General features: G+C 37.3%; 1 protein-coding gene across 5 annotated transcripts in view; it reads right to left on the bottom strand.

The window, feature by feature from the left end:
- The window catches only part of LOC115580635 (protein diaphanous homolog 3), a 190,001-nt gene that overhangs the window by 138,217 nt on the left and 25,823 nt on the right, over window positions 1-25,961 (bottom strand). For all 5 annotated transcript variants that reach the window (XM_030415179.1, XM_030415183.1, XM_030415184.1 and 2 more), the window contains 12 exons: window positions 21,924-21,998; window positions 21,525-21,594; window positions 18,527-18,663; window positions 17,658-17,763; window positions 15,165-15,275; window positions 14,520-14,638; window positions 14,215-14,331; window positions 11,242-11,360; window positions 11,076-11,140; window positions 10,136-10,240; window positions 7,804-8,115; window positions 6,015-6,129 (listed from right to left, as the gene is read on the bottom strand). In XM_030415179.1, coding sequence (XP_030271039.1) covers window positions 6,015-6,129; window positions 7,804-8,115; window positions 10,136-10,240; window positions 11,076-11,140; window positions 11,242-11,360; window positions 14,215-14,331; window positions 14,520-14,638; window positions 15,165-15,275; window positions 17,658-17,763; window positions 18,527-18,663; window positions 21,525-21,594; window positions 21,924-21,998 — 1,451 coding nt within the window. The remainder of the gene's footprint in view (window positions 1-6,014; window positions 6,130-7,803; window positions 8,116-10,135; window positions 10,241-11,075; window positions 11,141-11,241; window positions 11,361-14,214; window positions 14,332-14,519; window positions 14,639-15,164; window positions 15,276-17,657; window positions 17,764-18,526; window positions 18,664-21,524; window positions 21,595-21,923; window positions 21,999-25,961) is intronic.

Raw genomic sequence — 25,961 nt, 5'->3', positions numbered from 1 at the left:
GCTGTTAATGTAAGCTGAAGCACTGAGCTTTTACCATGGTTACAGCTTACCTATTATACCCTAAATTTTAGGGTATGAATGGCTTTTAAAAATAAAAGAAACATGAGCACATGGAGTGGGCCTCTTGAGTATTTTCTGAGTGACGATGTCTGAGCAGTCAAAATATGACATTTATAAAAGTTTACAATTAGATTTTGAGAATTTACAATTAGATTTTGATTTAACCTGTGTTCACTGCTTTAAAACACAGAACAGTGATAACACGTGCAAGCACCCTGATTCAGTTGGTTGTGTTATAAAAGTAGGTGAGGACAGTATTTTTGTGAACAAACATGAGAGACGGGAACAATCTTTTCAAATACATTTCAGCTCTTGGCCTGTATCCGGGGTTATTGATTGCATTTTTGCATTGGTGAGAAAATGAAATCAACAACAACACATACATTTTGCAATAAGCAGCCACCTAATGTATGTAGACGTTTACAAGTTGCATTATCTATGTTTATAGAAAAAATTGCTCCGTGGCAGATATGAGATTAAATCTGTATTAAATAAACTAATATAACCTTTCAGCTACATCTCACTATAATCTCAGTAAGCCAGTAGGAAGAAATAGGAGTGCGTGCCTGGAGTTGCAATGGTGTGAACTGACGGGCGAGGAGAAAGGAAGAAGCAGGGAACCAGTGTGGTCAGAAAAAAAAAAGTGTGTGTGTGTGTGTGTGCGTGTGTGTGTGTGTGTGTGTTTCCGTGTGTGTGTGTGCGCGTGTGTGTGCATCGTGGTACAGTAGTACAGTAGATATTAAATGGCATGACAAGTAAAAGTATTGAGAAACTGTACATGAGGAGCCCTTGGGCAAAATCCTACACATATTATGGTCAAGAGTCAACTGTACAACGAGCTGCAACAGCATCATAACAGGTAATAGTGACTCTGGTAAACCTACTTGCTTTCCTTTGAGAACTTTAAACATACGGGGAGAAAAAAAAAATCCTTCAAACTATAGCTTTCAACTTGCCTGATATGGCTGAGCGTGAAAGGTGAGCATGAGAAATTAAAAAATTTTCAAAGCGGGCTGAGTTTCTGACATTAGCTCAACAATGCCACACCTCCTATTTGTGATGCTTTGGTGAGAAGTATTGTTGTTTTGTGAACCTAAACCAGGACTGAAAATTGAGAGCTACCTAATCTAACACAAAGCAAGCTGCCCACTTGGATTCACTGACTCTTGCAGAATAACAGCTGTGTTGTAAGAGAGCAGACAAGAATGAAGAATGTGTTTAAAGAGAACGGCAGGGCTTGAGTGTGCTTCCAGTTCAGGAGCACTTTAACGCAACTACACATTAGATATTTCATGTAGGAGAAATGTCTTGCAATGACCTCTATTGGTTAAAAGGTATAAGTTGGGTGAACCTCTGACACATTAGTGATTATCTTCGCAGTTATTCATTAAAAGGTGTCAAACACGGACTATATTTTATTCAGCTAAAACGTTTATTGAGCATCTGCTTCAAACTGTTCATACATTTTAAGCATTAGAGTCTAGCTCGGGTCTTAGTATGCTAACGTGGGCTAATTAGCTCAAAACACAAAGTTTTGCTGAGGCTGATGGGAATAGCATCAGTTTATAAGAACCATTGGCTACAAACAATAGTATGACCTGTTGAAGATGATCCAACTGGGACCATGAAGGTCTGTTCCAATTTTCATTGCAATATATCTGATAGTTGTCAGTACTTTAACAAACAAATAGAAATGTCAACCCGATGGCAAGCAGCACCAGAAAAAAACTGTTCAAATCATAATGATCTCTATTTTGAATTCATTTGGCCAGTGGTAGTAGCCGATAACTTTCTCTTCTACGGCAAAAACCCATAAAAAGTCTAAGACACTGTGTGTTTGTTTGTGTTGATGTACACAGGTGTTAACAAAAAGATCACTTCAGCAAGCTTAACTTTCCAGACAGCTTGTTTATCTGTGCACAAGTTGGGTGTCGTTATTAACAACACATGAAGAGTGCCAACATTTTCCTGCGGCAACGTACTACCTATTTGAACATCACCACTGATTTAATATAGCAGGGCACAATTAGACTTGATATATATTTCCTGTCTCACTTACAGTGTTTCTCCCAGAAGCATGAATACTTAAATTACTCACATGTATACATGAATATCTTTGCTTGACAAACTTAAATAATAATTTTTCTATTATATTGTATGTCTCCATGTTGAAAAACCATCAACACATGACATTTCATTTATTTTTCTGCAGTATGCACACAGTGATTTCAGCATAGGTGACATTCAACTCTTGATTTAAAAGGCTGTTTCCTTGAATGGATAGAGGTGTTTGATGATAATCAGGTTGAGGTATAAACAGCTAAAGAAGTTGCTAATGAGCCCAGAATCACAATATAAAGTGCTGAGAATAATTTGAAGCGTCGTGGAGCTTTGGGTTGTTGTATTTAATCATTATAGAACGAAGATATGAGTTAAGTATGAGCAAAGAGAAATGAGTGATAATTAACAAATTCATTTCATTCAATAATTGTTCTTGTTTAAAATAAATAGCTTTAGTAGAGAATGTTCAGTTGACCATAGCTGCTTAACACAAATCCTTCCACAGTACCGTAGCCCGAAGAACAATTGTAAAGACTCATTCACTCTTAAGTGCTGAGTACCTGGCACTGCAAAGGGTAAAGCTAGGCAGAAAAAGAACCCATCTCTTAGTAGTTGAAAAAGGAAATTCTTATTTTAACTCCTAGGTATGTGTCAAGATGATACATATGCTGTGAGGACCTTACTGGAACACAATTACTATAATGCCAAAAACAAATAAATTGAGGTTGATAAAATGGACCACAAATGGGTAAGAAACACAAAGACACAAAGAAAACTCACTCTAGATTAGAATATCTTTCTATTATTTGGAACTTACAGGGTTTAAGATGTCTGTAACAATTTCACCATAACGTAGAGCATAAATAAGCTTGTCAGAAATTTACTGGGACAAGCTTTTTCAATCCAACTGTTTTTTGATTGTTTACTAACCCACTTTACTTACTAGCTCTTCACAGGCCCTATAATTAGGGGTTATTTTTTCCAAGTCAATAAATAGGAAATGGATCTCGCCCATGAGTTGTTATTACTGGAGACATGTCTTAAGAATATTGAGACATAAAAGAAAAAAAAAACACATTGCAAAGTAGTTGATTACTTTGATAAATGATAACCTATATGAAAGCGATGCGGGGTATTGTTTATGTTAAAAGGCAAGAAAAGAGAATGAGAGATAACCTCTACCTTGGTGGACAACCCAAAAGAATGCAACCTTTCATATTCTTACATGATAAATCAACATCCACAAGCAAACACACAATTTATAAAGGCCATTCTACAGAGGGTAGGTTATTCTTACCCCCTTTAACATGCAAAATGGGCTGTCAATTCCCCTGTGCTTAATTCTACTCTGCAATTGCTCTATTAATCTAAAGACATAACCTTAAAAAACACAACAAAATGTCATCCTCTCACTGTTTTGTCCCTAATTGAAAGGCACCATTAATATTTATTGTTTAGGACAGGACATTTATATCAAAGACTTGCAGCTAATAAGCAGAGACTTAAGAGAATCACATAAAGCAAGTCATATTATTCAGTATGGTCTTATTTAAATTTGTTCGCTCTGACCCGCTCACTCAAAAGTGAAAACACCCATTGACTGCAATTTGCTCACTGAGGACATGTGTTAAAGTGGCACTGACCCTTTGCCATAAACCAAATCCTACTCTGAATAGATAAACAGAGGAGCAATAAAGGATATTACCACTGTGAATTTACTGTCTACTTAGTCAAATAAAAATAGGTTTTCTTCTCCAAATGCAGTTTTATACTGTGGATTCAGGCTGAATGTGTAATTCAGCCTTCTCTTAACACTTTCAGAAATAATAAAGACCAATCACTCTATTTATATGTTCACCTGATTAACTTGAGGTCTGCCAAAAATACAACAATGACAGTCTAAAAACAAACTATTCCAAGTCCCCATGCAAACTCTCAGTCTGTATACAGGATGGCAGGCAACCTCTCAGAAAACAACAGTAACAGACACAACCATCACAAATGAATAAGGAAGTTTCAAGGGATACAAATGAATATTTAATAAGAAAAAGCGAGTGAATTCTGTTTCATACCATGTCCTTTTTAATCTTTAATGCCGATCCAGATGCTGCTGCTCTTAAGCGAGATGAAACATGATGCTACATGGCTGTGTTAATAAGAGGACATGCCCACACGCACGTATGCACACACACGTATGCTCGCTGACACAAAGCAGCAGTGGCGACTGGGTCCAACAGCTCAACCCATCAGTCATGCTGCTCCTACAACCTCCACAGAGAAGGAGGAAGCACAACTAAGAGAATGGACTCAAGCACTGAGTTTGCTTTAGTCCAAAGTTTCATGCATTTTTTCACCAAATATGAAATGCACTACCTTTGAGCAGTCACATAATGTACAGCTGGTCTGCACTCTGCATACTGCAGAGCAGTGCTTTTGATTGCCTAATCATATGACGCAAAGTGTGTTTTATGATTACAGTAAATTAAAATGCTGTGTGCGAACATATACAGGCTCTGGGCCCAACTAGCATTTGTCAGCTGATGGACAGCCTTCCTCTGCCCTATCCAGAGAACACCTGCTTGATTGTCTGTGTACCTGTTTGCCATTTAGATCTGCCTCCATTATTCAACACCTTGAGGATGGGGAACAAGTGTGTTCTTGTGTATAAGGGGGAGGTCTTGTGTGCCTTGAGAGTAGCAGCATAGAGTTGTGACAGGTAGATAACACCTGGATGAATAATTCAAATTGGCGTAAGCTAGCTGAGTCAGTGACAAGACAAGAAAGAAAACATGAGACATGTGAATAAATCATCAGAGGAGGGACTAATAGACTAAGCACAGGAGAGGACAAGACTGATAACATCTCTTGTTACTTCGTGCTGAAGCTTTAATCATTCCAGCAACCTTGTACATGAATATTCCAAATCTTCCCAGCCATCCTTAGTGAAAGGATGTAACTATGGTTTCTCAACACTCAGCATTATCACTAGGTATGGTCAGAATAGCGCACCAAAATCTGAAACAGCACGACAGCCTTGGGGACTGCAAACTGATATGTAAGGAATTCTACTAACACTGCTGAAAGAGGGAAGGACATGCAATATGAGTCAATATTCACATGGTCTATTCAGATGGAATTGGGCATTATTTCAATATTGAATTCAATTCAATATATTGATCATGAGTTGTACACTTTGGCACATAGTTTTAAACAATTATGAAAATCACATGGATGTAGTAGCACTCTCGTAACATTAGTTTGATCCATATCTCCCACAAGTGCATTCAAAGAACACACCAGGAACTGGCCAAGGAAACTTTGAAATAAATGAGACATTGAAAAGAAATCAGCATCCTAGTTAATTTAGCACTTTTAGGACCTCCACCTTGTGGACCACCTACGCTTGAAACAGCAGAGGAAATTGGACCAAATTGAATTCTAAAAAAAATAAGACATAATTTCTATAATAGATATCTCACTACCCATTCACTGAAAGTGATAAAAAAGCAGACTGTTAGCTAACAGTAGCCTAGAGTGTTGGTATGAGCAATCACACACTTGCCTGTGTCTTTCTCACGCAATTCCTCCTCAATGAAGACACATTGCCAATTACTCACAAGCACAGATGTATGCAGAACACAAAAAAAAGTGACATCACATTTTTCTTCCTTGTTTCACCACTCTAGCTGAACTGAGAACCTCTGCCATTTCTTCCCGAACACCACAGTGAAAATTTAATCTAGAGTGCCACAGTCATGAGCCAAGGAGACAGAAGTAAAGCTCACTGAAACCAACAGAAACATATATGTAATAACATGTAATAACAAGTTAAGCTGTCTCAAAATAGGTATATGTACAATAAATGAACATAAAAACTGAAGTTAGAGTCTGACCTGTTCGTTGTGAACAGAAGGTAAGAGCAACTCTGCTGAGTAATTCTGGTTTTGCGAACTGGTCCTCATCAGCCAGCACCCAGAAACAGCCCTCTGACATTTCCTGGGGGCGAATCTGAAAAACAAACATACACAGTTCAGCCCAGTTGGTTGACACATGGTTCTGTTTTTTTTATAGATTATGCCAGCTAACAGAGGGAAATGTCAGTGTAAAGAAAATGCATCATTCTAATCAGACATTGGCCACATGTTGAAGCTACAAAATGGACCTAATCCACAAAGATCCCAAAACTTTTGGTTCCCAAAGTAAATTCATATAACAACTGTTCATTATATTTCTGTTATCATTACAGGTCTACTGCTTTTTGGGGATTTTTTTGTCAGTAACCATGATCCAGATGATCGTGAACGTATGTATCTACTCGTCTGCATATATTGCCTTCATCAGGATAGAGTGATAAAAAGCACACTCGTGCACACAAACACGCACACACACCTCGGGTTATAAAGGATACGTCCTTTTTTAAAGTTAATGGAGATCCATTAAGCTATATTTAGAAGCAAAACACTTCCTGTACTTGACAGGGCTGCTTGCACTGCTGATGACTTTTAGTATTATTACCCTACTCTGCAAGTTTTCGGACCTAAAATCAAAATGAAGGATGTAACTGGCAACACTAAGCTCCGACAGGGCGACTGGAGCTAAAAAACAATATATTGTTCTGAGGACTTAGTCAGGCTGAAATGCCTGGGAAAATTGGACTAGAGGTCCCACTTGAGTCAGTTGACACTAATGGGATGCCCATGTGGCCCTGTATCTGCTCAAAGTGTATGCTGACAACTGCTTGCTAACACTGTAGTTATAAGAAAGTGACAAGCCAATAGTGTTTTAGGACTTTGCTGCTGCTCACTTATATTTGCGGTTCTTCCTGTCTGTCCAAAATGGTTTTATCACTGAGCTCTGATAAATAAGATGTTAAGACGCTACCCTTTAAAATTGGCTGAGCCAGTCAGCAATAGTTAGAAGTTTGAAATCTTCAGAAGTTTCAGAACAGCTTTGTTCCAAACATCACCATATGTGGGGGCCTCATACAGCTGTGCCATAACTGCTCCTTATGTCCTACTAAAAAGTCCAAACATATGGTTTAGTCTGCTAAACACCTGTACAGATGTTCATCCAAGATTAAATTATTAATCAAACCACAAACTAATACCACTTGTGAACTAATATTGCTCTGCAGCAAACAACATCTGTAGCAGCAAAGGCTGTTCTGACAATAGCATCTGATCATCTGTTTTTTTTTTTCAGTTACTATTGGCTTGGCACTGAAGTGGACAGTTGTTGTTTAATTCTTAGCAAAACATCTGTACAGTTTAGATGCTGCCAGTGAATATCAGGAACAAAGAGCAGAGAAAGGGCGACTATAAATACACGGCCTAAATTTTCTTGTCCAAAACTTTTTGTTCACTATAATCCAGCAGAGTGGGATAATATCTCTTTATACTGTATATCACTCAATAAAGACATCAGTAATACTACAAGTTATCAATTAGAAGTTATACCTATTTAATGCAGTGTAATCAATACATGTAAATCAAAATATAAATATTACATTTTTAATCATTTTGTCAGTGACATGTTGATTCAACTCCATAGTAAAAAAAATGTCTGCTATATTTCTGCTATATTAGAGTGCATTGTGTTAATTTGTTTTTCCAACATTATGTTACCCTCATGTATGAAAATGTGGGTGTGTAAATATAAGAAAAAACTTTTGCAGTGTCATACCTTAGACCAGTTGAGGCGCTTCATGGTGATCTCAGGCTTAAAGTCCTTCTTAGCCTTGAGACCATAAGGCAGCGCGTGGTGGGTGGGGGAGCCTAAAGCACCCCCAAAACCTAGAGGGGGTGGAGGGGGGGCACCAAAAGGAGGAGGCACTCCAGGCGGAGGTGGTGGGGCAGGACAGCCAGGTAAAGGAGGTGGAGGCGGCGGTGGAGGTGGGGCTGGCATCCCAGGTGCTGGAGGAGGGGGTGGAGGCCCAGACAGGAGTGCTGGTGGTCCATTTTGGGCAGAGGATAGAGATACGGGTACAGCTCCAAACTTTAGCAGGGAGAAAAAAAGATGAAAGGGACTTGCACATAAAATACACCCAAAAAAGCAAAAAGCCTTTTAAAAAAAAATTTAAAAAAAAGAAGGTCTCATACAAGCAAGATTGCCAATTACTATAAATGCCCAGAGGAACAAAATACTAAAATACAAGGCTGATGTTATTTCCTTATCATTAACATCAAATCTCAATCACCTAATCCCAGTTTATCTTATTGACAAATACTAGCCTTGAAGCAAAAGCATGATATACTCCACAGACATTCAAAGTTATTGAAAAAAACATACTGTAATTAAGGTAATCTGTTGCCCTAGTGATTACATTTGTTTCTAGAATAACGTTATTCAGACTTTTATGAAAGATAAACCCATAACCAAACTGAAGCTCAGTGGCAAACAAATAGGACTACAGCTGCACTGTTCTGGTGGGTATCTAAGTAAGGTGCTGCAAAAACTCTGCATCTTAATAAATCAAATAAACTACTATTAAAAGTTAACATATGGCTGAACTTGGTTTTAGTATAAAATGATCATCTAATAATGTCAAGATCTAAAATTATCGTCACTGCAGTATCAACTTGCCCATATTCATTTATCTGGGCAGCAGTGTGAATTGTCTTAACAGTTTTAGTTTAAATCTAACTAAATAACAAAAGATGCAATTCCAAGTATCAAAATGGCCAGTTAGGTTAATAAATTGCATATTCTCAGCATTTATGAAGCTAAAACAGGTTGAACCTTTGTTTCTTTTTTTAAACATTCTGACTATAAGACAATATTTTGCAGTGGCAGTTTTTTGTTGCTTTATTCCAGTCTCACCAAATGTTAAGTGATATTTGCTTTTATTCTAGCATGTTACTCGATTACAGAATACTTTTTCATTTTTTCCCAGGGTTTGCTTAAGAAACCCCAAGCTAAATAAAGGAAATGGCAGGATTCCCATTTCAGAGACCAAAATGAAAGATGACAGAAACCAAGCAGGACAAAGTGGAAGCAGACAAACTATAGCATCTGCCAATGTGTCACACAGTATGCTTTCTTCTCGAACACCACTGTGCTACGAATAACGGAGGTGTGCTCTCTCAGCCATCCAGCAGAGGCCAAATGCTCATATACCGCCCGGATTCTGTCCAGAACATACCCACAATAATTTGTTTTTTCCAAAGCTAAAAATCAAATGTTATAACCGGCGCTACAAAGCTTCATAAATTGTATCATACAGAGCAAATGGCTTATTGATCCATGCACCAGTTTTAGATTAAAGACGTACACTAAAGGTCAGCCCTGGGCCCTTACTCTGCCACTGCCTCCAGAGGGAAGAACACCTTTGCTGAATTAACAAGTGTGTGCATGTGTGTGTGTGTGTGAAATTTAGACTGAGATAGACAGACATGCAAAGAGAGCGAGACATGTGTGTGTTTATGTACCCATATTGGCTAAACGCACTGTCTTCATTTGAACAAAGGTACTATTTGAGTATTCATTCTGTGTTTGTTCTCTTAAATTGAAAAATTATCGGGAAAATAAAAAGGAAGTTCTCTTCCCCTCTCTGAGTGTGTGGTTATCTTGCGGTGCCAGGGCGTGGGAGCTACTCTCTGGAGTGTTGGGGGTGGGGGGGTTGAGGAGTGGCCCAGCAGTGAGGTTGAAGGGGGTTGTCAGAATAAATTGCTTTTAGAACAATTTCCTCTTATGGGATAAAGATCAGAGAATCAGAAATGGCCAACATGGAGGACTGGTCAGTGTTCTCATTAGACTTAGTGTCAGCTAGCCAGTGGAGCAGCCTCTATGTCAAGCCAAACTGCAAGGTCCAGTGGATTTAAACCCCCACACATCCATACCCCAAAATAAAAAGAACATCTCATAATGGAAAGTGAGAAAAGAAAGTTGAAATATTCTATGCTAGATTTAGTGGGTTTTGTTGAGTAGTCACAGATAGCGTTTCCCCACTTCCCCCAAAGAACTTACACAATTTACAAACACTGACATTGAAAACAAATATGAAAAGGTAATGTACCTGGGACCTGAAGGCTTGTAGCTCTGCTTGGAGTTCAGCTATTTTCTCTTCACACTTAAGAAGCTGAGTTTGTGCCTCCTGTCTGCTTAGAAACTCCTCGTCAAACTTTAAACAAACACATGTCCAAATTACTCACACAGGCACACAGTGATATCAAATCAATGCAACTAGGAATTAAAAAAAAAACGTATTCATTAAAACCTGTTTAACTCTAATGATATAATTACAGTATCTCACACAATCAACATTGATATGGCCTTCATTTAGCAATTGATTTTTAAGCTTCTGTCAAATATCTTATCCTTTATTAAACCCCTTAAGTACCATATACACTTGCCAATCAGTGAGCCTATCCTTCTAATCAGGATCTACAACCTGAATCACTGACGTCAATTAATCACTGCAGCCAATCCATTTGACTTCACACATTTCACATTTTATTATTCATCTACTTTGATGTTGGATGTTTTTTACATCAAAGTTCTCACTGAAAAATCTAGGACATATTTACTGACAACTAGTTCTATTTACCTTATATATCAAAAATGTTTTCCTTGTTTGCAGTATGGGATTTTGAGTATTGTAAGGCCACCAGACTGTTTACTTTTTTACAGCAAAATGTCAAAACACATTAAAAATGATGTCATTTTCTGCTAAGTGATGGAAGCACATTTATTGTGTATTGTTTATTGTGTACAAAATAATTTCCCAGTCTGGGATCATTAAAGTAAATCTATCTATCTATTGCATGTTTGCCTCTTACAGCTATGATCTTGCATTATGGTCTTTATAACACAGTCCGTGTTTTTTTTTACTTCACATGGTTAATGTTTCATTATCGCAAGAGATGTTTTTTTATACAACTAATTAGTGTAAATGCCAGAAAGCCTTCTAGAGTTCTGTTTGGCCAGGTTAGAAAGATTTTTTTGGCTCTACTTGCCTTCTGTGCCAGTTCTGATGCTCTCAGTTCATTCTCATCACTTCGAGCTTTATCTACACACACCTCTGAAATCAAACAAACACAAAAAAAAGAATGATGATCATTTAGGTATTATCAATATTCGTGTAATGTAAAAAAAAAAAATGTCCGAAAGTGAGTGACATGCCTAAGAGGTGGCTGAAGTCCACATCCAGGCGCTTGCGGTAACTGAAGTCTGGGTCAGTGCCACTGCGGTGGAGCACAATTTGAGACACACACTCCTCAATGATCTTGAAGTACTGAGGCCTGAGAGTCAATTGAGTCAGAAAAGAAAGTTAGACAGTGGCAAAGATATACATAATTTTATTCAAATCAATTACATACTTTTAAACGGTTGTGTGTGTTTGTTCAAGAGCTCCTATCTGGACAGATTTAGGTGTGAGAGGAGCTGAAATGTCAAATGGTTATGTGGCATACCAAAACAACTTCTATAGTTATGCTTGTGTAACTAATGAACTTCAGAGTCAGTGATTTCAAAGGAGACATTCTGTATTATGCTAATTTTTAGGTTCATTATATTATTTTGGCTTCACTATTCGAACAGGTATACATGCTTTAGTACACAAAAAAAAAGATAAAATGTTCTCATACTGCCCAGTGCTGCGGCACTTTATTCCCCCTCTATCTGAAATGCTCTGTTTTAGCTCCTGTCTCTTAAGGCAGGGGGCCTTAAGCATAGTGGATCTTTTAACACTACAGGAGGGTCACACAAATGGGCCTAATGTTCACACAACAGTTGGAATTTCAACATAACTGCTGTTGAAATGAGAATCAGGTCCATCTAGAAATGTGCACATATTTCTGTAACACCACATAATTTACAGTCATTTAGAAGAAAACGGATGGACATAACGATAAAAAGTAAGGGAAAGAAGACAGCAGAAAAAATTTACTTTTAACAAAATAAGAATTATGTGGCTGAACACAAGAGGGGCAGTAACTTTATTGTCAGTAAACATATAAAAGGGAGTATGTGTTCCATTAAAAAAAGCATATTTTACTTCTGGGATATTTTTTTAGGCTTTGGTATGGATAGATTTTTTTTCACCATGAAAACTTAAATTGATGATGCATAGAAAATCTAATTGTCTTGATTTTGGGGACTGGAATATGCCCAACATGAAGCACATGCTAATGATGTACAAGTCAAGGGTCATCTGATTTCTGTACAACTACTACAGCTTAAAATAACCATTTATACACCACTCACACCTGAACAAAATCATAATTTTGATTATTCTTAACAATGTTGAACACACACCAGCCTATTAACAGTTGCTGAGTAATTGCAGTTGAATTGTTTATAATGCCTCTATTGAAGGCAATGATCACAGAATAACCAAGGGCATGCCACAATAAGAAAAAGTAGATATTATAATGCAGCAACAGATGACTAGCAAAGCTGGGAGCTACAGTGCACTACAGGATAAAGGGAATGAGTCTGTTGGATCTGCTCATTATCTTACAACAATGCCAGGGTCCATAACCCTTCTACACCTAATGATTAACTAATACTTTGAAACTTTTGAACAGCCATGAATAAGGGACACTGCCTTGTACCACTTCCTAAAACAATCCTGTGACTAGATCTGAGGTGATGAATAGCATGTCTAAAATGCTTAAAGACGAGCTGCATGTTGGAATCATTGTTATAATTTTGGATTTGAACAATCACACGAAATAAGGCATCTTGTCAGTCAAGCTGCTGGTGATCCTTTCATTACTCTGTGACATTGGGACCCCTGTGGAACAGAAGACTATATATTCTTTACATCAGGGATACCAAGAAATAAATAGCTTAAGACCTCAACACCAGTCAGTATTGAAAGATGCAGTGCATAAATGGGATCACACAGAGATATGATGCCTCATGTTTCAATGTTGAAAATGAATGACATCAGTGGCACAGAATTGCCTAAGAAAAACTAGAGGGGAGCTAATGTATTCTAAAAAACTAGCTCAAATACAACATGAAGAGCTAGTACAACGTATGGTATGAGGATGAAGGGAACGCAGTGATTGATGCCGTTAATTTACACATTTTTATAATTATCACATTTTAAAAAAATAAGACACAGTTTTGACACAAGTGTTGTTTCTGGGGTTACCCTAATAAGGATGAAAGTCCTCACGTGTGTTTATGAAGAAAAAGAAAAAAAACCGAAAAAACTACAATGGACCAAGCCCAGCAGTCAGAAAATAACTAGAACACTGAATTATCGAATCAGGCAGAAATTATAAGTAAGTATAAATGTGACTGTAATTTATGTGGTTATCTGCAAAGAGGATAAATAGAAAAGATTGTGTAGTCTAGACATGCCCTGGTTTGTGAGAATTAAACACAGGGGTGAGTGGTGGGTGGTCTGTGTGTACAGTAAATATTTTCATGCTCCTACTAATGCTTATAAAATAAATGGCACCAATGTTAGCAGCCATAAGAAACAGTGACGTTAAGATGTCATGATTATTTCAGTTGAAGAAAATCATTCAAAGTCAGACACTTCTTGTGTTGTTTTTGGGCGGGGGGGAAAACGGCAGGTGATTGCATTTCATATTCTTCAGATTAGAGGTCCATCTTTTGATCAAGCCAGGGTTTAACTCACACCAAGCTGCGGGTGAACCAACATAAAATAAGCCTTTGAAAAGTGCCATTAATAGGAGATGAGAAATACTCCGGAGCAATGGTTGCTATAGATGGCTTGGTGATGAAAGAGACAGCATTCTCTTTGTTAGCCAATGTCATTGAGGTTGTTTAAGGCAGAAGGAGTGGGACCTTCACAAAACATAAGCTCTTCACCAGGGTACATCATTACCTCTGTTCAAAGGGTCCTTAGACTCCTGTGTGTATTCAGCTTCAGTATTATTATCACACAGACGTACACAAGTTTCACTGACATACACCTCTGACACTTCTGACTTGTTTATGAAGTAAATAGGACAGATAATGAAGAGAATTGTTTAGAGATTAAATGAGGTAAGAATATAATGAATCAAGTAAATGGAAAGTAAAAAAGAAAAATGCTTGCATCTAAAGTAAAGTAAGTTGAATTTTTGTGTGTGCGCATGTGTGTGTGTGTGGGTGGGTGTTGCTGACTGTTACCTGACCAAGTAGTCATTGCGTATAAGCATCAGGTGCTGCAGTATAGAGAGGAAATAGGGTTCTGCACTGCTGTCCTTCACCATGCTCTGCACAATACTGAACACATCCCCCGCATCAGTGCAGAAAGTCAAGGACTCAAATGTTCACATAAAAGGAGGAGCTACTGAAATAATAAAAGAAATTAATGAACTTTTTTGGTATAACCCACCTTGATTCCATGTATAGTAGCCACCTTTTACAATAAACAGACACTGAAATCGTCCTTGAAGTTACATTCTTTCCGTCAGTAATCATGAAAAGGATATTCCAGTTCGCTCTTGATATCCTCCAGCCTATGAGAAAACTCTATCATGTCCTCTTCTTTGTGCTCCTCGAATACCTTTAGCTGAATGTCAAGGGCCTCATTTCTGATGGTTGCCAGTTGCTACAGATGGATTAAGGTAGGGAAGAACAAAAGGTAAAGCAGATTCAAAGAGATAAAGAATTAAATAAACCAGCATGAATGGCTTGAAAGCCTCTACTTCAGTACATCAGCGCCAAAAGGGAATCTCGAGTAAAGACAAGATTCTAAACGGCATTACTCATCATGATAAACAGGTGAGGGGACGGGCTACTCACTTTAATCTATTTGTTTTGTTTTCTTGGCAGCTACGGCGACATTGTTTACAACCGATGAACATGTTAGGTAGATGGTATAAAAGCCAGTTGGAAGATTATTAGCCCAGGCACTAGAATCTTTATTGGTTTCTGGGTGCTGGCAAAGATTGTAGAGCAAATCTACAATTTTTCAGTGAAGTGGACAACTCATTTGAATATTAATACAAGGTAAGTGTGAGTTCATATCATGTATCTGTGTGTGTGTGTGTGTGTGTGTGTGTGTGTGTGTGTGTGTGTGTGTGTGTGTGTGTGTGTGTGCGTGCGTGCGTGTTTTTTTTTTATGTTGTGCTTACCGGCAATATCTCTTTCAAGCCACAGCGCATAAATTCATTTCTGATGTGTAGCCTGAAGTCCAGCTCATCAGGAGATGTTACTAGTGCATTGATGAGCTGCATGCATGCCACCTGCAACAGAAAGGGTACACAGAACAGAGAGAGAGAGATGGGGGAGAGAGAAAAGTGAGAGAGAGCCACAGAAAAAGACGACAGACTTCTTCCAGAAGTTGATGAAAAGCATGCCGGCATGCATTCTAAATGAGTTATGTCCCTTGGAAGCAGAGGACCATAACTAATGCATGTCTATTTTCTCCAGTCACCAACTAGGGGGGCTGATTTTAATATTAATGCAACAACTGCAGACCCATACACACAAAACTAACAGTCAATTTAAGGACAAACTCGCTCTTTTGGAAGCTGTTTTTCACTCCCCTCTGAGTTTGGTTTACTGCAGAGGGACCGCTGCATCTTGTGACTCTTCAACCAGCCGGGCAAACACGGACAGAAAAATCAATTATTGATCAGTAAAGCAATCCACTCATGTGTGAAAAGAGGGTATGGCAATGCTCGAGCCCAGGAAGGATATTGAGATGTTTTGAGGTTCATTGACAATTTGATAGCACATTCTTGTTTCTGTCAGGGCACTTTTGTCCATTTTTATCAGTCTTTAAGTACCATTTAAAACAATGTTTAAAAGTATATTATGTAATATTATTAAATTATTATCATTAACATAAAACAACTTGACAGTTCTCTGAATTATTTCCAACCTTCCACATATTCTTTGGTACGTAATCAATGGGGGAGCAAGACAAATCCCTGCAATGCTTTACATACTATCAGTAAAACGTCCCATCAGTGATGCTATGTTAGGATTTTAAGTTGGTTATTTGATTTCAGATTATCATACATTTAAATGATTTGTTTGTGTATATTCAACCATCTTCATTAGCCTCATCTCTGTATTCTGCATAATTACATTAGATCTATTACAAATACACCACAACCTCTCTCGGTGCTCCACGTGTCTATTTAAAGTCATTGTCTAAATGTATACTTACCCTAGGCGAAAGGCTGCCAAGGGAGACCACGTATAAATGTAGTCAAGTAGGACAGAAAGCCTTCGGCCAAATAATGCCATACTTAGAATAGCAGGATCTGTGCTTTAATAATGCATGGGGTTAAAAGGAAACTGAGCTGTGTATAAGGAATTGAAAAACAATATGAAAGCATCAATAAAAACAACAAAGTCCTTTAAAACTTTTTGGTACAAAGTGCAATGTTTGAAGAGCCATGGTTGAGTTTCATGTTTTAAATGCTCTCTATTTGAAGGAAATTCTGGTTTTCATTGCAAGCTTCTTTGCCTCCTTACCTCACTTCTATACAATGAGTCCCTACAGGTTTGCACATGTCCAAGGTAGTTACAGCAAACTGAAGGCAAATGCTAGAGATAGTTCTCCAGGGGGGAAAAAAGATATCATCTTTAAATTAGGTTTAGCATTGGTCATTGCACGTAAAATACTGAATGACCGAAGAAGCAAATGGTCGTCCATGACAGTGTGTTGGTGCGTGCATGTGGTAGGTATTGGATGGATAATCACTCTCTTTATAGTCCTTCAGATACCAATTAAAAATGCTGACAACATACTTTAATCACAAAGTACATTCCTGTGACACAAACCAATGCTGTCTCTGTATAAATGAGCCCATGTATATCTCAAGTGTATCTATATCAGGGGAAGGTATTACATCTGAAATAGAGGGATTAAATGTAAAGCCAGTGATTCAGATGATAAAATGGGTAGTGTGCACAGGCAGGTAGAAACCTCTGAAACTGAAAAGTAGATTGGAAAGGATTACAAGTTTACATTATATTTACTCTAGTTTAGGAAATTATTCTTTATGTATAGGTTAGAGAAGTCTGTAATCTATTGATGTAAGGTTTTTTTTGTTTTGCTATATTGTGTTCTCATTGTTTTTTTTTCCTCGACTTTCTTTTCTTGTACAATGACATAATCCTGGTTCAACACTATTATCAGTAAACTTGAGTACATACAATACTAAATCCTGGAAGACCTTTATCCTAATAGAACAGCTAACACCAATACACTATGGTTATGGTAATGTCTGCAAATTGTAAAAGGTCTAAGATCTTTAAAATGCACCTTAACACTAAACCCACACCACTGTGTGAACCAATTTACTTGAGAGAGTTAATAAACTCTAGGCACTGAATAATAAAATCATCTGATAAATACAATACAATTTTGCATTTTGACGGGATTTGGAATCTACAATACTATGATACAAATCTACAATAACACCGGCTTTGATTTAGAACAAGAGTATAACAAAAGAAATCTTCAGAAAACAACATCAGACATATAGTGGAAACCCTGAGCACAGTGTGGCTGTGATATTCTGGAATGGTAATCTTCCCACAGCTATTCATATGTCATTTCAGAGAAATGTGAAGGAAACAACAATGCTCTACATGTACTTCGCACTTACTTGTAATTGAACTGAGCGATCTCGTAGTCCCTGCACAATGGGACTGAATCTCTCTGTGGCTCGCCATTCCCCTGCTGTGGTGATGGCTTCGAGGACCTTTTCCAAACTAAATGAGAACATGGAATGCATAAGGACACTATTCACAAAAAATTAAAAGGTATGGTTCATTTAAAGGTATTTTGACCTTGAGCTCTCTCTTATTCCACTCTATACATGGTTGTATCCTTGTCAATTTGGCTTAAGATTTAAGGCTTGTGGATTGTGTAGGATTGTGATTTCAAATTGCTAAAAGGTATGATGAATAATTCATTCATTTCAATTGTAATTAAAGACTCACTTGACATATTGTTATATCTTGTACCTGAAAATGCAAACTGTACTACTTTTTTAAATGACTCTTAAAATAACTCTTATACTATCTAACTTAGAAGAGCAGTTAATCAAAATATCTCAGCTCATTTTCCCTGTCAATGTTTTCTGCATACCAAAACAAAAATAACACCTTGTCTACACCAAGCAGCATTGGCATACATTATGTTGGGAGTGACTTTGGCTTTCACAAAAGACTGCATCGCGGGTGTTATTTTCCCTTTCTCAAATATAAAATTTAGAGGTATCATAGAAGTTCAGCCTTTTGGCTGTTTTATGCTTTTGATGCTTTTCACCATGAATGCTGTTCAATGTTAATTGAAAAGGAATAAAGGGGGATCATCAGCTGGATCATAATTTTGAAAGGACAGTCATAACTTAAGTCTTTTTTCCATTTTGTAAACAAAAAAATAATTACAAAATCATCTTTCAAACTTTGAAAAGCAGTAATACTTTCAGTTCATACAGTATGTTGATGAATCAATGAAGCCACAACGTACGTGTTCTCTTCTCCCACAATGCAGATGGCTGACAGCAGTTTTACCACATCAGTCATCATGCCAGACTGGGTGGGATCAATGGCTCGCGCCAGTAGTGCAAGACTTTTTTCCTCCCCCAGGATTCGATCCAAGCCATACTGCAGAAAACACAAAGCCAAATATGCTGTAATTCTGCATAATTGCAACAACAAGAATACAATGTCATGTGAAAATGTGACTGAATGGCAAAGTAATTATTAACTGATTTAGAAAAATTACACTCTGTGGGCTTTAATTTAGGCTAGACACTGAAGCCAGCATTGACAAAAAAATCTTTCAAGAAGATTCAATACAAGAAAATAAAAATATATATATATATGTTGTATGCAATCCTAGGGTGTGATAACTGCTTTGTCCAATTAAGAATAGTTTCAGCAACATTCAGAGCTGTAATTATTGCTTAACAAAGAGAATTCAGTCTATTGGTTGTGCTTTTTTACAAAGATAATAAATCAATGTCTGATTTTGTTAGAAAAGAATATATCCAGTAAGAACAATACATAAAAATTAATTCAGTCTTTGTTAAGAAATGAAAGGACTTATTTTACCAAGAAAGGTGTCAAAAAGTGATTTTGTTTTTTGTTTTTCTCACTTTTATTGCGTTATGGATTTTTATAAAAAATGCTTTGGTAGAAACACCAAGCATTACTGAGCATGCGAATTATAGTTTTTGCCTGTTCAATGTGGGCCTTATAAATTTGAAGAGACAGCCAGCAAGCCAAGCTACGTTAAACAGATGTCCTTGTATCTGAAGAGTGTAAATGTTATGCTGACTATGTAAGAAACATTCCCCATCTTCAACTTGACTTCCCATCTTAACTATTTTTACAATCAATGGCTTCACAAATGGCACTTCATGACAAGAGCGCAGTAATCCAACATACTTCTGTACTTTTGTCATCATAAAAAATGTTATCGCTGAATTTCCTGTGTCATTCTTCTCTTAACACTCAAAACAATAATTGACAGTGGTAGAGCATAGTTGTTGATCTATCTCAACTCAAAACACACATTTTTGATCTATTTTTTGAAACAGGAAAATTTTGGACAGTTTAAATACTACTGACCAAAACCAAAGTCAGCGTTTACAAAGCAAAAGCAAACACATTAAACCTAGTTTGATGAGATTTTCTTGATCCCATTACATTGTTCAAAGGGGGCTTCTGAGTGTCTTTTTGAATTTCATTGTCATGCCATTGGTGACAGACAATACCAAGCACGCAACTTTGTGACTTGACGCAGAAAGGCAGCAAAAAGAAAAGCTGCACTGACAGCTGGCAGTGAACACCTGTCTTCTTGGCATTGTGGGTACATTCCATCCCAAGATGCCTCTCTAGCCAGGGAAAGGTCTGCGCTGACAGAGAGGCCTACGGGTAAATGCTGGCGTCTGGCGCCTGTTGAGACGCAGGATTACATGAGACCTTACAGCACACTTTGTGCCAGAGCGGCTGTATATCTGTCTCCGCTGGGTTTTAGCTCCATGTGGCAAGATCTTTTTTTTTCTCTATTGCTTCTGTAGACTAACAGCACACAAAGAGAAAAACCTGAAGCACTGTGAAAAAAAGCTACTTCAACGGAACAAATTTAGATCCACAAGTGCTTCAGCTTGGACGATAATTCCATATTATTTTCTATTGACCTGAAGTGGAAACAATTTATCACAATTTAATACATTGTTTTGCTAAATTTTGTCGTTACCTTTGACAAATTACACAATCTAATAAAATAATAACAAAATGAGTTACAAAAATACATACATTCTTTGGGGGGAAAAAATACTGACAGTGATTCATTGCACTTACATTACATTAATGCTATACATGACAGCTTGCATGAAGAAAATTTTTACAGCAACGTCAGGCTTAGTTAATTTTTGGTGTACTGTCCTGCCCTACTTGTAATGTTTCTTCAAAATACCATTTTGATTCTTTTGCTTGGGTACTTTATCTTTGTAACCCACATTTGTGTTAAATGGCCATCTTAATATCCACTACACAAACTGTGGTATAGCCTAACTGGAGCAAATAGTCCCAGGAGCTAAAGAGATTCAAGAACTCAACCCAGGAACTAAATGTCTAACTAAAAGTCTATTTTCAAGGATCCTGTTGCATTAGCAATGCATCAGAAAAAAGTAAATGTTCAACAGATAGATATATTCAAAAATTACAACTTTCTTTGAGATACAGTATTCACACACAGCAAATCAACACAGAAACAGACACACCCTTTTGTGACTGATGGTTATTAATTTGTGCATTAGTACATTACAACACTAAAACAATCACTCCCTCTCTCAATAACTTTACCTTATATATACACCCTTACACTCTATCTTATTCACAGCCTCTCTCTCCTATAATTCCTTAGCAGAAAGTACCAACTCCAGAGGACTTTTTTGAGGGGCAGGAACTTCGGATCTGTGCAAATGTGTCACACATTGCCATCCATATTGCATCAGGACATTAGTTAGCCTCCCTTTCATTAGCGCCGTATTGTTGTGATGCTGTGCAGCTCCTCCACTGGTCATATGCCCTTTGTGATTGAAATCCCAGGTGCCTTATTTAGTAACTGCACAAAAACACCAGATGTTGATGTGGATGGGACAAAATTACCCTTGAAGAACAGACTCAAGTCAAAATACTGGAAGTTATTTAAAATAGACTTTTTTCCCAAAGGGTAAAAGGACAAAACTGTCATTGTGGGATACATTTCCTATTAACATTTACACAGGGATAGTATAAGACACACCCACCATGATACTGGCTCTTTAATGAAAGTTCATTACATCACAAACACTCTGAATAAAGTTTTGTTGGGCTATTATGTCCACAGACACAAAGAAATTCCAGCTATAAACAGATGAGTACATTGAATAGTTGTTTTTTCTTTTGACTGTACAACCAAAATTTAGGAAAAATTATCCAATGGGTTTGATCATAGAAAAATTTTTTGTCATTACCTTATTGTTCATGATCGCTTTGAGACACTGGACAACTTTATGTTGGTTCTTTTTGTCAATCCTCTCTTGCCTATGGATAAAAGAGTAATGAGGGGTAGTTAATCTATAATGTACAGCTTGAAGAACACAATTTTCATTTACAGATGAAGGAAGGTTAGTAGACGGCAACTGCAAGAAAGGTGTTAATGATAGAAATCAATTTGAACACTAATGTGATCTTTTGACTGGCAAATACACTGACAAACATAAATAACAGAATGTTGTCAAAATGACTTAACAAGGTGGAAATTGCCAATATTTCTGATTACTTGTTATTTGTTAGTATTCATTGTATGAATACACAAATTCCTAGATGCTGTAGGTATGCAGGAATAAACATGAATGCCTGTGTAAACTTACTGTTTCTTGAACAGCAACCTTTCCAAAATGTCCAGCAGCAGTCCAAGACCCTCATGTCCGAAGCTCTGCACCCAACTGAAACAACAAACATTAAATCAATATCACAACAGTGTAAGACCAACAACTGACAGCAACACTTTTATCACATAGACCACTGTGGAAACTTTAAGCCAGAAAAAGTGTAAACACAGGATTGCATGCCTGATAAGAAAAACCTAGAGTGAAACAGCAAATGGGAAGCATGTTCAGACACAGTAAAGCTCTAGTAATCTATATATATTCTATTTTGTATAGCCTGACCAATACTGATTTTTTAAGGACAATAAAAACACTGATGTTTCAGTTTGGGTGTTTGTTTGTTTTTTATTTATCACATTAAAAATTGTCATTATCATTTTACAGTTAAGAAGTTAACTTTTATAGTATTACAGTATTATGGTGTCACTTTGCTTAACCTTTGTCAAATGTGTTTGGCATTTCATTGCTGCAATTACAGTTACTTGCACTTAAGCCACAATATAGGCATGTCCACAAAATTCATTCAGTACATTTCTGATGTTCAGTATTTGCTTAACCTTTATTGAACCATGAAGTGAAGTTTCACTGAGATTAAAAATCTGCCCACGAGAGGCAGCAGCACAGTTCTGTGGTTGCAGACATGAAGCAAACAAGAAAAGCGAAAAGACAAAAAACTGATTGCTGACTCATTAAATATCAAAACTTTCATCAATATTCAAAACATCCACAGCCAGATGTCCTGTCTTCCACATGGTTTAGAATCACTATATATGCATCCAGTGACGCCTAAAGATTCGGACAATTCTCTAGCTGATTCCAAGTAGACAGAGCAGTGTTGCTACTGATGCTACTAAGACTTTAGGTAGAGTTAGTGGAAAAAAGTCCTGAGAGCGATGACAATAACTTCCTGTATATTTTTAAAAGATCTACTTCTGTAAGTGGGATGGAAGCAGACAAAGAAGAACCTTGTGAATAAGAATATGGTTGAATGCACGATAGGACAGGACAGGACACTCCATCCAACTCGAGCAGAGCATCCATTGTGTATCCAGTCTGAGACACATGACACATGCACACAACTTCACCACAGTCTAGTTATGACATAAAGCTCACAGTGAATATTCTCCTTTTGGTCATGAGGGGAAAAGCAAGACTTGATTTGTAAAATCATAAAGCAATTCCAAAACACTTCAGTTTTTTCACCAGTTTCCCATGTGTAGCTATAATGAGAGATGATCATCTCACACAATTCTTAGATATTTGTAATGGGATGCAGACTCAATCTTGATTCCCGGACTATGAATGAATTATGAAAGTAGGGCTGGGCAATATGGCCTTAAAATTGAATCTCTGATTTTTTCACACCAAACTTGATTTATGATTTCACTCAATTTTTTTTCCCTTCTCTAAAACAAACTTCAAATTACAAAGAAATTATAAAAAGCATTGCACTTATTTTAATGCATTTATTTCAAACAAATTTGCCCAGCCACTGTAAACAGTGCTCTCACTTAAAAAAAAAGAAGAAGAAAAGAATGTGTCCCTTTTTGAATAAATGCTTTTGTAAACATAAAATTAACATGTCAGATTTCTTGCTATTATAAAAACAGATCAGTTTCCATATTGGTATTGATAAAGTGGGGAACCATTACTTGAAAAATAAATTATGTCTACAAAGACAGACAAACGAAAAGTAATCCCTGCTCTACAATAAAATATCACATGTTAATCACATATTAGCAATCGTTGAGTGGGAGAAACAGATGGGGGTGTTGCTACAGGTGTCTTAACATCAATTTCAACTGAATGCTTAGCTATGATAATTGGGCATTTTTTCAATCCAATATCCAGCTTCCAGAAGACAAATCAGTGAAAATCCTTCACCACAAAAACAAAACAAAAAAAATGTTGAAAGAAAAGAAAGAAGAAAAAAAAAATTCAGTTTTAATATTCCTCAGCCCTTCTTTTCATCATATTCATTAACCTTCTAAATGACTACTTGAGGCAGGTAGGAGGTTGTATTTGGCTTGAATTCTGGCTTGTGCTACTGGGCTTTCTGTTGATCCAAATGTTGTGTGACAGACAGAAAAACAGGGCATTCATATACACAATCCTTTAGTCTTTATACTATCAGATTACAATGATTGTTAAACTTATACTTAAAAACAGATGAAGAATTAGGGGTGAGTGTTATATTGCTGAACAGCATAACATTTCATCATAACCTTATGAAAGGAATTGTTGGATACAATCAAAAAGGGACAGAAATAAAGATAAAAATTATGTGATTGTTCCTTGGCATTGACAAATCATATACTAGAGATCCAAGGTGTTCATTTAAAATTGATGATGGGTAATTGGAGATTGAGCAGGGACTTTTTTTAAAGAATAGAACATCTTACATGTGATTCAAATAAGGAACACAGATTAAACAAAAACAACTGTGTTACATACTGGATTGTGAATTTTAGTCAGACACCTTTATGTATGCATAAAATGGAGGCGAAGACAGTGTGATTGAGATTGTGAGCGACTGCACCTCCCTTCTGATTGAAACTGAATAACATCTTTCAACATTAGCATTCAGTTTTTGTACTGTTCTAATCACCAAGCTGCATGCCTCCCAGCATCAAATCTACAGAAATTCTCAAGGTGACAACATGAAATTGGAAGCTGTTATCTGAATTTAATTTCTTGAAAAGGAGTATGGGGGTTGTAGGAAGATGCGTGTACACAGGTTTATTTTATCTGTCGTTAGATTGTTGGGAAAGGAAAGAAAAGTAGCAAACAACATTTTAGTTTTTTGGGACCTCTAACAAATGATAGATTCTTATTTTGTTTGCTCTGTTTTCCTTCACCAAAGAGACCTTTCTGTGGAAAATGTTGAAGATTTAGGCATGTTTGATTTGAGTGCAGTCACTCAATATATCAGCACTGGTAGTGCTTTCAAATTTGTACTGTTCCATACTGTTGGAAGGTAAAAATGTTGCTTTATTTTTTACCTTAAAGACAAATGCAACACTGCAGCCAGGTAATAGCCTGAATGGCACTGCAGAAGGTTACTGAAGCTTAAGTAAATCAAGTAAGTTAGCATCCTTTGGTGCCTTAAATCCTTTAACTCCACAGAGACAGCTTACTTGTGCTTTGATTTAAAAAGACACCCATGTAACATTTTAAAATATTATTATAAAGCGCTTAAAGGGATATTCTGGTGTAAGTTTAATCCATGGTCTAACACACCGTGACACCAAGCAAGACCCCTCCTCGAGAGATCAAGTTTGCAGACGGCAGTATAGCAACCTCAGAAATGACCGCAGGATAACAGTACAAATAGGGCCTCAGCACATAGTTCGAGGCATCAAACCTCCGCTAGTTTAGCCTGATTACTATTGTAAAGTGAACACAACTCACAACTCTCCTGCAACAGCTTCCTGTAGCCCTGCAAGTCGATTACTGAGTGCAGTAGAGTTCCGCAGCAAGGATGAAAATGTATGATTATTACTCTACGGACATGCAATCAAAGTTCATATGGGTCTTACCTACCAGTTTATAACAGTTTCTATCAAGAGAGGACAGGGAAAAGAATTAAATTGAGCATTTCTAATCGCACTCGGTAATCTACTCTCAAGGACTTCCCCACAACAGGAAGCTGCTGCAGGAGAGTGGTGAGCTGTGTTCTCCCTACAATAGCAATCCGGCTAAGCTAGTGGAGATCTGATGCCTCGAATTATGTGCTGATACTCCATTTGTACTGTTGCTGAAGTTTGGTGCTGTTCTGAGCATTATTTGTGGCTTTTTGATGGTGGTTTCATCTTGGAGGCATATACTGCAATGTATTGTTATCGTGTGGTCATTTCTGAGGTTGCTGAAACTTCGTAAACTAGCAGACTGCAAACTTGATCTCTCGAAGGGGGGTCTTACTCGGTGTCACGGTGTGTTAGACCATGGATTAAACTTACACCGGAATATCCCTTTAATGTTTTGAATGTAAAGTGGTGAGCACTGACAGAATTGAGACTT

The sequence above is a fragment of the Sparus aurata genome, chromosome 4 (assembly GCF_900880675.1).
Source record: "Sparus aurata chromosome 4, fSpaAur1.1, whole genome shotgun sequence".
Classification (NCBI taxonomy): Eukaryota; Metazoa; Chordata; class Actinopteri; order Spariformes; family Sparidae; genus Sparus; species Sparus aurata.
Note: the sequence above shows the minus strand (reverse complement) of the source record. Positions and strands in the feature narration are given on the sequence as shown.